Source organism: Euleptes europaea, chromosome 2 (assembly GCF_029931775.1).
Source record: "Euleptes europaea isolate rEulEur1 chromosome 2, rEulEur1.hap1, whole genome shotgun sequence".
Taxonomy (NCBI): Eukaryota; Metazoa; Chordata; class Lepidosauria; order Squamata; family Sphaerodactylidae; genus Euleptes; species Euleptes europaea.
The window spans coordinates 11,785,780-11,798,450 of NC_079313.1; the positions used below are offsets into that span (position 1 = coordinate 11,785,780).

The 12,671-nt window shown below is 45.5% G+C and overlaps 1 protein-coding gene across 2 annotated transcripts in view; it reads left to right on the forward strand.

Annotated features, from left to right (window-relative positions):
* Nucleotides 1–5,213: 5,213 nt before the first annotated feature.
* Nucleotides 5,214–12,671, forward strand: part of PIAS4 (protein inhibitor of activated STAT 4) — a 61,934-nt gene continuing 54,476 nt past the window's right edge. The window contains exon 1 of one of the 2 annotated variants that reach the window (XM_056844545.1): nt 5,214–5,279. In XM_056844545.1, the coding sequence (XP_056700523.1) occupies nt 5,253–5,279 (27 nt within the window). In that variant the 5' untranslated portion in view covers nt 5,214–5,252. Of the gene's footprint in view, nt 5,284–12,671 lie in introns of both variants that reach the window. The other variant, XM_056844546.1, reaches the window with a different exon arrangement.

Genomic DNA, 12,671 nt, shown 5'->3' on the forward strand with positions numbered 1-12,671 from the left:
CTTCGTTATGGCCAATTCATACGCTTGAAAAGAAATTCTACGCGTGAACAAGACTTTATAATAGCTGCAAATGAATTGAAAACATCTTTAGTAGACAGAGGTTATCCTAATTACATAGTGGATAGAGCACTGGACAGAGCTAGAAATATTAATAGGAACAAACTATTGCAAAATAATATAAAAAAAGATCAGAAATCCCTATGTTTTGCTTTAACATACACACATTTAGCCCCCATTATTAAAAACATTATTTATAAAAATTGGAATATTGTTAGTGAGATACCTGGCTGTGGATATTTACCTAAAATTGGTCTTTAAAAAACACAGGCAATCAAAGATAATTTAATTAGAACTGACATTAATAGGAGAAGAGTAATACAACCCATAGTAAAGGGCCATTTTGCGTGTGGACATTGTGTCCAGTGCCCTTTGTCACTACCTGTAAAGGAATTTGTATGTCAACAGTCAGGTATTCGATTTGAGTTAAAATCATTTACCAATTGTGAATCTAGGGGAATAATTTATATCATTAAATGTGTTTGTAATTTAATTTATGTTGGTAAAACCTTAAGATCTTTAAAATATAGGGTGGGTGAGCACCGTTCCAGAATAAGGAATAAAGTTTTGGACGCTCCCATGGTTCTCCACTTTCAAGAAAAGGGACATAGGGACACTGATTTACAGTTTTTTGCAATCTGGCAGTTGCAAAAAGGTCCCTATATTAATGCAGAAAGAATACTCTGCCAGCAAGAGGCAAGATTCATCTACTTGCTGCACTCTATTCATCCTCATGGTTTAAATTCGGCTCTAGATTTATCCAGCTTTTTATAAAGGACACCAAAGGATTTTTTATGGTTTTTATACACTGTACATAACATAACTCAATCTATTTGTTTTATTAAATTTTGTGGTGACGCCCTTTCTTAAAATATAGCTACCAGCATAGTTTATATGATGTATTTATATATTTATATACCTTGTATTTATATATTTATGTATATTTATAATCATAACTGTATGTACATCTAGTGGGAATCATGTTCCTTAGTAGGGCATTGAATTGAATACAATAGTAATGGTTAAGAATTTAACTGTAAGTGATTGCTATGGAGTAGCACCTCCAAGTTAACACAGGATACTTACCTTGAAGAGTGATGGACCTTGCTTGTATTATGAACACCTGTAAAGAAAGAAAAAAATGTATATTTAGAAATGAGATGTTGCTAAATTTTAACATAGAGCCTATGACTAGGAGTCATTCCTTTGAACTGCAAGGGTGCAGTCAGGTAAGAAATATATTTTCCACAGGAAATATTTTTCACAGGTTTTATTAAGGGGGAGGTGCTGCATGTAATAAGATATAGGACGTTATGGTGTTAATTAATTTTCTAGAATATTAATACATGTCTGAAGAAGCTAATTATACACAACGCGAAACAAGAGGCAACCGGGATCTTGTTACATCTTTGTATGCTGTATATGAATATTGAATGGATCCACATTCAAAATACACAGCTTTTTACAGCCAAAAGAGAAACACCGGCAGGAACGAGATTCCATCATTGTGATTGGACCAGTCCACATCACCTGACCGCGGAAGTGGTGAGGAGTACAGCGTTCCTCACAACATTATCTTTATATTGCTTACTTGCGAGTAAGGACTTAGCTGCCGGCATTTCATTGTTCCCGAGGAGTACTCATTTATGTTAAAGATTCTGAGAAGGTATTAAGTGTAATGAAGTAATTGTATAGTGAAGTTAAACTGTATTGGAACTTATAACCTTGTTGTTGTATAAATTGTTAAGACAAGTTAAGAAACTTTGGAAAGAAAAGAAAAAGAGAGAGAAATATATTTGAAAGGAAAGTTGCTGCAGTGTACTGAGATTTTTTTCTTAGGATTGCACAGTACCTGGAGGTTGGCAACCCTAGTTATGATCCCCATGTTGCTCCGAGGTTGAGAGCTTCATGCCCAAGGGGACCTAGTCAATTGGTGGCAGAGGCAAGATTTGAAACTGGAGACCCTCCCAGATGCCAGTGGATTTGCTTGGTAGCTACATTACACTGTGCATGCCAGGGGGGTATTTTGCTGTGTGCATACACAGGAGTGACTGTTGGGCATTTGAGCGGGTATTTATTTTTATTCACATTGTTTATAGTCAGTCATTCTCACTTAGACTCAAGGCGGATTGCACAGAGTCAATACTATCGACAGAATGGGGTATTTGGTAAAAAAAATACCATAGGATTAGGGTAGGGTTGCCAACCTCCAGGTAATAGCTGGAGATCTCCCACTATTGCAACTGACCTCCAGCCGACAGAGATCAGTTCACCTGGAGAAAATGGCTGCTTTGGCAATTGGACTCTATGGCATTGAAGTCCCTCCCCTCCCCAAAACCTGCCCTCCTCAGGCTCCACCCCAAAAACCTCCCGCTGGTGGCAAAGAGGGACCTGGGAACCCTAGATTTTAGTTGGTCTCGGACTGTATTAAATAAATTTGATTTGAACCCCAGATTAGAGTCGTAGAACCAATCAGAAATTTTAAAAAATGTTCAAAATTTATAGTATTATTATGTATCGCTAACTATTTTTTTATAAGGCTTGACTGGAAGGTTTAGTATACACAAGCAGAATTAAATAACAATAAGAATTGAACGTATCTTACAAGAAGTTATGAGAATATGTCTAGATTCCCTCCTATCCCTCTAAGGTCCCGTTATATTTCAGATATACAAATAATCTGCTAGAACAGTAGAAAAGGTTAGTGTAACATAGCATTGCTCCAAATAATAGCCAATAAATGTCTTGCCACAGTTATGTAAAATGAGTGTATGTTGTGTGTTTTTATTCTGTTTTGTTATGTTGTTTTGAAAAATAAAAATTTAATTCAAAAAACAAACCTAAAAACAGAACTGAAGCCAAGCATAAATCTTAACACAACATATTGAAATGATACAAACATTGCATAGTAGGGTCCTTGTTTCCGTAAGCTAAACACAGTAGTATACATCACAGTCCCTAATAATTTATCTAATTAACCTTGTGAATCATTTAGTATAGGGCAACTCTATTGCCTGCGTAGAAAAGCTCTCTTGAATAATTCAGTTTTGCACAGTTTGAGGAAAGCCAGGAGAGTGGGAGCCGACCTCACCTCCTCATGCGGGCCATTCCACAAGGTGGGGGCCACAACGGAGAAGGCGTGTGTACAGGCAATTGTTGATTTTGCCCATTTGCAGGTTGGCACCGGCCCTCCTCAGGCTCTGCCCCAAAAATCTCCCGCTGGTGGCAAAGACCTGGCAGCGCTATCTATTGATCATTTATATATCAGGGTTGCCAACCTCCAGGTAATAGCAGAAGATCTCCCACTAATACAACTGATCTCCAGCTAGGGTTGTGTCAGATAGGGCTTCTGACAGCTCCGTCCTCAAACAAGATGGTTTCCCCGCAAACAAGATGGAGTTATCCGTGTACTCCTCCCCCCCCCCCCGTTTTGCACACGAGCTCCGGCGAGGGATTTACAGTTGTATTGGGACCTGCCCGTGTAAATCTCCGATCTGATATCGGGTCCCGCGCACAAAGCCGAGAGCTCGGCCATCTCCTCCACTGATTGTTCATAATTGTTTCTGTTTCAGTTTTACTTAAGTCGTTACTGGCAGGAAACGACTACATTGTCTCTTTGTTCCTGTAACCCTATTGTATCAGCGCTATAAATGTATCCACACTCCCCCTGTCATGTATTTCAGTCTTGCGCGTCTCTTACTGAAATCACTTTCTGAAATAAATCTTTGAATCACTGCTCTGCCTGGATTGAAGGTCTATTGCCTGAAAAGCTGTGTATTTGCTGAAGCCTGACAAGTTGCCAGGTCCCTCTTCACAACCAGTGGTGGGAGGTTTTGGGGGCGTAGCCTGAGGAGGGCGGGGTTTGGGGAGGGACTTCAATCCCATAGAGTCCAATTGCCAAAGGCGGGATAAATCCCTCTGAAGAACAGAGGAGCATGCCTATTGTATTACGTGCTTTAAAACAAAGGCAGGATAATGCTGCTGCAGTCGTCATGTTTGTGGGCTTCCTAGAAGCATAGGGTTGCCAGGTCCCTCTTCGCCACTGGCGGGAGGGTTTTGGGGCAGAGTCTGATGAGGGCAGGGTTTGGGGAGGGACTTCAATGCCACAGAGTCCAATTGCCAAAGCGGCCATTTTCTCCAGGCGAACTGATGTCTATCAGCTGGAGATCAGTAGTACCGGGAGGTTGACAACCCTATAGAGGCACCTGATTGGCCACTGTGTGAACAAGCTGCTGGACTTGATGCGCCTTGGTTTGATCCAGGATGGCCTTTCTAATGTTCTTATATTTAACATGGCAGCTTTGGCAGGTGGACTCTATGGCATAATATATCTACTGAGGTCTCTCCCCAGACTCCACCCCAAAATCTCCAGGAATTTTCCAACCCAGAGTTGGCAACCTTAGGTGTTGTTTGCCCTCTCCCAGCAGCTGATACATACAGGTAGATTGCTTCTGAACATTGAGGTTCTATAAACCTATCCACAGAAATGCACGGGTCAGCGAAGATGTATCTGATCTGAACCAATCGAATGTATTGGGTGATAAATACGATTTACTGGGGGCCCTTTAAAAAAAATCCAAAAGGATTAAAATTGGCTTAACAGGAGACCTGTCACACAGCACTTTTCTTAACACTTCCTGACAAAGTGAATAAATTAAACAAAGTGGAAAGGAAGCCTTCTCCTTACTCATCCATTTAAAATGAATATCACCATTATACCTTCCCCGCCACTCCCCGCACTTTAAAGTGTGTGTATCCCTTTAAGGCCTCGAAGGGAGGGGGCAGGAGTGGGAGGGGCTCAGCCAAAGACGCCGCGGGATGACACTGCCCCCTCAATGCGCACGCGCCGCCCTTTCTGACGACAGGCTGGATGCCTCCTCGCCTCTCTGCGCAGGCGTTGCCTTTTCAGCGGAGGGTCGGAAGAAACGGGACGCCGGGGATGCTTCTTCAGCCCTGTGCGCATGCGTCCCTTTTCCTCCTAGAGTGGGGCCACCCCCGCTGCGGCGCGCATGCGTCTCATTTCCTCCGAGGCCGGGACCGCGCATGCGCCCGCCTGCCCGCTTCTCCATTGGCTGCCGGCGCCGCCCCCGAGGCTCCGCCCCGCCGCCCGTCACGTGACGGTGGCGGCCCTGCTCTTCCCTCCCCCTACCCCCTCCCTCCACCTGTCCCCGGCGCGTTGGACGCTGGAAGCCAAGATGGCGGCGGAGCTGGTGGAGGCGAAAGTGAGTGAGTGAAAGACGGGAAGGGAGAGGGAAGCGGCGTCCCGCTCCGCCCTTGGGGGGGGGGGGAGTGGGGCTCCCCGGTTTGTGCCTGAAGAAGGGGGGGTCCCCGCTCACCTGAGGGCAGGGGGCGTGGCCAGCAGGAGGGCGCCCCCTCCCTGCTGCCTCAGGCCCCGCCCCCTGACCCGAGTTGTGGGAAGGAGCCCCCCCCGGCCCTGACGGACCCCCCTTCTTTCCAGCCCCTTCCTCATTCCCCATGCCCCCCATCTCTTCACCACCTCCAATCAGATCTGTCATGGATTTATTATCCTCATGCTCTACATTCTCCATTAACTCTTATATCTCAGTTTTGGGAGTATCCCCCCTCCCCCAGAAAGGGAAATTTTCTCATCTTCCAGTAGATCTTTTAATAATATACTACTTTTGTCTGTATCCCTCCCCTGTTAAGCGCCCCTCCCTCTTCCCAAGGACATATCCAATCCCCCCTTCCCCCAGGGGGTCCCGTTCTCATTTCATCTGTCATGCCCGCTCTTAGAAAGACCCATTCAAACGTGGTGCTCCCTTTGCCATTCCGTCAGGCTTGTTATTTACTCCTTAAATGTCTGCTCCACGCGTCCACTTCCACCTCCCTCCTGCAAAGTGGATGTTATCCTTTATATTTGGCATTATGAATGCCGTGGGCTTTCAAGTTAACGTAACAGCAGAAAGGTTTGTGCCCATTTGGAACAAATGCACCGGGTTTTTTTATGACAGGTAAGCATGGTGTGTCCAGGAGCAAAATGTAGCAGCTTCGTGGCATGTGTTTCAAACAAGATTTATAACCATCGTTGCTTGCGTTTTATTGTCAAACTGGAACAGTGCTGAATTTTTTGTGGATTGTTCTGCTGTCAGCTGGTTAGAATGCTAACCTATATTGCTGTAAATGTTTTCCAAGGCTTGGAGAACTGTACATTCCAGGATCATCTGTTCATGTGGAATGTATTTACCCCCCAATGCTTTCCTTACTGCCTTTCGTCTGCGCACAAGACTGATGTTGGCTCACAAGTAAATAGTTCATAACAAAAGCAAGCAACAGAACTGGTAATACATGAAGATATGTTTATGGCTAGATCAGGGGTCTCAGACTTAAGGCCCTAGGGCTGGATCCGGCCCCTTGAGAGCTCTTATCCGGCCAGCGAGCCAGCCGAGGCAGCCACCCCACACACACACTCGATCTTGGGCTGGCAAGAAGAAGAGTTGGTTTTTATATGCTGACTTTCTCTACCACTTAAGGAAGAATCAAACCAGCTCACAATCACCTTCCTTTCCCCTCCCACAACAGGCACCCTGTGAGGTAGGTGGGAATGAGAGTGTGTGACTTGCCCAAGGTCACCCAGCTGGCTTCATGTGGAGGAGTGGGGAAACAAATCCAGTTCACCAATTAGTTTCCAGCGGTCATGTGGAGGAGTGGGGAATCAAACCCGGTTCACCAGATCAAAGTCCACCGCTCCAAACCGCCGCTGTTAACCACTACACCACACTGGCTCTCAGAGGCATGGCCCGGCCCAACCAAGTGACATTTATGTCATATCCGGCCCTTGTAACAATGGAGTTCGACACCCCTGGGCTAGATTGTTAGTGTTTCAGTGGTAACACTCTTGACAATTTAAATGGTTGCATTATGAAATAAAATTTATATCTTTAAAACTCAGTAGGTGGTCTTAAGCAAGTTAAGGTCAGCCTTATGTCAGCTATATGGCGAGAATGATATCGGTCTTCCTTTCAGGGCTGTTGTAAGGGTTGCATCGAGATAATGTCAGTGGCGGTCTTGGGACACGCCATGATGATTCTTCATAGAGTGGCCAATTCAGATGTTGCCTTGAACTCACTTGGTGGCCTTAGGCCGGCTGCTGTTTGCCTCACACGCACACCCCCAACCGCAAAATGGGCAGACATAAACCTTCCCTGACTTATTAAAGATACTGGAGACAGTATGTGAAATGCTTCCAACCAAGAGGCTCCCTTTCCTTTGTAAAACTGAACTGGTCTTCCGTTCTCAGCGCAAAAGTACACTGAGCTGTCATCCTAGAGACTCCAAACCCTGCAGCAAGGGTGCCTTGTGTCTACAGAGAACCTGGGTCAACGGCAGCTGTCAATTTATGGCAAGCCTTCTGCTTTTGCCCGTGTGTGACAGATTCAGTGCCAAGTACTGTCAGACTGGTGTTCTGTGTCCAAAATAATACAGGCTAACATAATGATTTAAAACTGGAGCAGATCCTTGGTAGCATCCCCCCCATTTCTTCCAGAGTCTGCGTGGTGTAGTGGTTAAGAGCAGCGGAGTCTAATCCAGAGAACTGGGTTTGATCCCCCACTCCTCTATGTGAAGCTTGCTGGGTGTCCTTGGACCAGTCACAGTTCTCTCTGAACTCTCTCAGCCCCACCTACCTCACAAGGTGCCTGTTGGTGGGGGAGGCAGGAGGCGATTGTAAGCCACTTTGAGACTCATGGTAGAGGAAAGCGGGGTATAAAAACGAACTCTTCTTCTCCTCATACATCCACCCGCAGGAGTAAATGCTGCTATGTTAAGTGGCACTTATTCTTATGAAAGCACACACGAGATCTGTCTCCAGAAGGCTATGTCTATCAGAGATGGCTAAATGGAATCTCCTCGTTCAGATGCAAACTGCTAGATGTTTGGGATGAAGAACAAGGAGGGCTCTTTCTTTCTCATGTTATTTTGTGGGGGGGGGGCTGTCTGTCTCCTGTTGGAAGCAGGAATAGATGTGCTTTTGTTCTGGTCTAGTAGAGCTATCCTTATACCTAGTACCATTCGTATGTCCTCATGATTCAGACTTCCATGAGAGATGCTCACTGGAAAAGAGAACAAACCCTGACAAGTCCCTTTTTACCACTTTTAATGTTTGAATGCCATAACCTGGACTGCTCAGTCTAGGCCAGTGTCATCAGATATCGTAAGCTACGCAGGGTTGGCCCTGGTTAGTACTTGGATAGGAGACCTCTGAGGAAGTCCAGGGTTGTTCCGCAGAGGCAGGCAATGGCAAACCACCTCTGAGTGTCTCTTGTCTTGAAAACCCTATGGGGTCGCCATAAGTTGGCTGCGACTTGACGGCACTTTGTCCCCACTGACGTTCCACTGTTGAAAGTGAAACTGTTCACATTCCTTAAAACAAGGTGTGTGCAAAGGTTCTCTTCGTAAGGTAGGCCAGTCTTGTTTAAACCCTGCTAAGCATCTGCTTCCTCCCCAGTTGTATCCGTGCTTTTATCTTGGTATATGTGGCTCCTGCCTGCCATTCTGTATTCCTGTGCTATTCTGAGCTTGGTGTTTGTGTGTGCGTGCACACAGGCAACTGTGAAACACTGGTGAGATTTTTAGGGAATGGTTTCAGTAGTTGAGTATCTCCAGGGGACTGTCAAACTTTGCAAGCTCTCTGCGTGGTAAGCCGTGAAGGTGCGACCTGATTATTATTTTTTAAACTAGACAAAAGCAGAGGCAGCTTTCAGAAAGGCTCCAAAATTTCAGCATAAAACAAAATGCACATTAAAAAACAACAACAGTGCTTAAAATTGATCAGCTTCTAGCTACGTTTTGCCGGTCTGTTACAGCAAGATGGGCACATGAAGCTGCTTTATACTGAATCAGACCGCCGGTCATTCAAAGTCAGTATTATCTACTCAGATTAGCAGGAGTTCTCGAGGGTCTCAGGCTGAGGTCTTCCGCATTTCCAGTTAAAAGGATCAGCCAGTAAGCGATGGCAGGGATTGAACCTGCCAAGCAGATGCTCCACTGCCACAGCCCCTCCCCTGGAGTGTTGTTCCTCCATATCGGGGGTCCCCAAACTTGTGTGCCTGTGGGCATTTTTGAAAAGGGTTGCGGATGCCACCAGAAAATGACTTCTGGGAGGGCAGTTGCAATATGTTGAGAGTTTACAAGCCAAGAATTGTCCTATTTATTTATTTGGATTTGTATCCTGCCCTCAGTCCCCGGCTAAAGCCGGGATCAGGTCGAATAACAGCAGCTCTATACAAAATTCAATAAAATGATAAAACGTCATCCATGAAAACCATTAAAACCATACCGAATGATTAATAGATAAAACATTAATAAATAAAACAAGATGGTGCTCAACTAGTATGAGACCACTGAGGGCCCGGCACAGCAGTCAGGGCCTCCACATAGTTAGAACATAAGTAAGGCAATGCTGGATTCAGACCAAGGTCCGTCAAGCCCAGCAGTCTGTTCACACAGTGGCCAACCAGGTGCCTCTGGGAAGCCCACAAACAAGACAGAAGAACATAAGAAAGGCCATGCTGGATCAGAGTAAGGTCCATCAAATCCAGCAGTCTGTTCACACAGTGGCCAACCAGGTGCCTCTAAGAAGCTCACAAACAAGACGACTGCAGCAGCACCATCCTGTCTGTGTTCCACAGCACCTAATATAATGGGCATGCTCCTCTGATCCTGGAGAGAATAGGTATGCATCGTGACTAGTAGCCATGGATAGCCCTCTCCTACAGGAACATGTCCACTCCCCTCTTAAAGCCTTCCAAGTTGGCAGCCATCACCACATTCTGAGGCAGGGAGTTCCACAATTTAACTATGCATTGTGTGAAGAAATACTCCCTTTTATCTGTTTTGAAGCTCTCACCCTCCAGCTTAAGCAGACGACCCCGCATTCTTGTATTACAAGAGAAGGAAAAAAGTTAATAACTAAAGGTGGGGGGCAGGGAGGCCAGCACAGATGACAACTTGTGGCTGTTCTCAGTTGTAGGCCTGGTGGTACAACTCCATCTTGCAGGCCCTACGAAACTCTTTCTGGTCCCGCAGGTCCCTGACGTCACGAGCTTCTGCAGGCGGATCTTTCTCCGCCTCTGCATCCCATTCAAGCACTTACATAGGATGCAGAACTGAAGAATTGCGTAATTGCTTGTGTGGGATGCAGAAGTGGAGAAAGATCCCCCTGAAGAAGCCTATGCGAAACACGTAGGGGGTTACAGAATTTATTAAAGTATAATTCCTTTGCACTGATTATTGTGGGGGTGGGGGTGTTTTGCCTTCGTTTTGTTTTGGTGTCCCCCTTTTTTCCTTGCTTTATAACTGAAACCGTGCAGCTTCACTTTCCAGTTAATTGACACGTTGTTCAGTAAAGTTTGCGCATCCTAAACACTGATTGCCCTTAATTTGAACATGGCCAACACGAGGTCCCACAGTAAGTAATAAACATATGCAGGAGCACCCTGCGCAGTTGTTTTAGAGCACTGGCAGAAACCGGTGCATGGTTTGCAATTGGCACCTGTTCCCCACTAACATTTCCCTTATTATAAATCATCTCTAAGAATCCCTTTAAAAAGGTAAAGGTAGTCCCCTGTGCAAGCACCGGGTCATTCCTGACCCATGGGGTGACGTCACATCCCAACGTTTACTAGGCAGACTATGTTTACGGGGTGGTTTGCCAGTGCCTTCCCCAGTCATCTTCCCTTTACCCCCAGCAAGCTGGGTGTTCATTTTACCGACCTCGATAGGATGGAAGGCTGAGGCAACCTCGAGCCGGCTACCTGAAACTGACTTCTGTTGGGATCGAACTGAGGTTGTGAGCAGAGCTTTGACTGCAGTACTGCAGCTTACCGCTCTGTGCCACGGGGCTCCTAAGAAGCCCTTTGGTCCCATAAAATCTTTGCCTGCCATTCAGTTAGCATGCTGGCATCGCAACGACACGTCCGATATACCTCAGTTAAGGATTTTATTTGTTAAAGAGCAGCATATAGGTTGCTATGAATAATAAAATGGTCAGAAATATGTGGTGCTTGAGAGGGCTTTTTGAAGTAAGACTTAAAAATAGTTTTATTTGTCTCTTTTTGTGGGATTTAAAAGCCAGGTTAGCAATGCTTCGTAACAGGAATGTATTATTCTGAATAACAGAATTGAGGAACTTGAGACTGTTTTGTTCAAATGATATACTGTAATTCCAGATGTATCAAGGTGGTTCACATACAAGTGTTTAAACTCCCCCCCACCCACTGATAGTGATTTCTCTCGTTTCTTAAATGTAATCTTCTTTTATACTTTATTAAACTTACACTTCTTTCTTTTTCGTGGTGGTTCTTTAGCTGTAGGAGTTAGAAATATTAACACTCTTTGCCCTTTTCTCTCTCAAACTGGCCTGGGATCACTCTTTTCACAAGAGCTATTTCCCACTAAACTGTTAGGAATAATTTTCCTTCGATAACTGGTAATGGATCCTGTCCTGATCACAAAACTCCCAAATGTGTTCCTTTTTCACTGCTGAGGAGAATCCTCCAACAGATATTTGACAGCTCACACAGCCAGCGTGGTGTAGTGGTTAAGAGCAGTGGACTCTAATCTGGAGAACCGGGTTCGATTCCACTCTCCGCCACGTGAGCGGCGGTCTCTAATCTAAAGAACCGGGTTCGATTCTCTGCTCCTCCACATGAAGCCTGCTGGGTGACCTTGGACCAATCACAGTTCTCTCTGAACAATCTCAGTCCCACCTACCTCACAAGGTGCCTGTTGTATGGGGAGAGGAAGGGAAGGAGATTGTAAGCCGGTTGGATTCTCCTTAAAGGTAGAGACAAGCGGGGTGTAAAAACCAACCCCTCTTCTTCAGCTACTCTCTCGGTCAAGTGTCAGTTCTCAGCTATCAACTACCACCCTCAGAATTCTGTTCGAACTCATTGTCAATCATGGGGGGCTTCTGTGACTAGAAATGCTCTTTAGAATGCAGCTGTCCGTCACAGCTGCGAACCCCTGAACCGAGCTGAGCACCAAGCATGCCCAGCCTAAAAGTGTTTGTCCGGTGTAGCGACCCTCTCTGCAATGCTGCCTTTGCCGAGCTCCCTGGAGTGGTCTCCTTTGGCCAAAGTGTTTGGGGGGGTCACAAAGTAAGATTCTCCATCCCCCACATTCCTTCCATCAAGGCTTCATACTCTAGTGCTGCTGGTAGTCTTCAGCATTTGAACAGGGCAACAGTTCCCAAACTGTGCTCCACAGAGCACTTGGTGCTCTGCGAAACATCTCCTGGTGCTCGATGAAAAGATTGGAAAGGAGAAATAAACATGACAAGATGTCAAAATTGTGAATTTTTTCAGCCATGAACTGTGTGTAGGTAAGTACCAAGTGGAAATTATTTAGCTCCTGCAGTGTGCTGTGAAGCAGTAAGTATAAAGGGCTATCTGAAGAAGTGAGCTGTGGCTCACGAAAGCTCCTATCCTGCCAGAAATTTTGTTAATCTTTAAGGTGCTACGGGACTACTACTCTTTTCTACTGCTGGTGACAATCACGGCTACCCATCTTGAGCTATAAAGGGCTAGTCAGTGTTCATTGTGGCAGACTCAAAGTTTGCTGTCTTGTCACCCATCATATCGGCCCTATTTATGTTT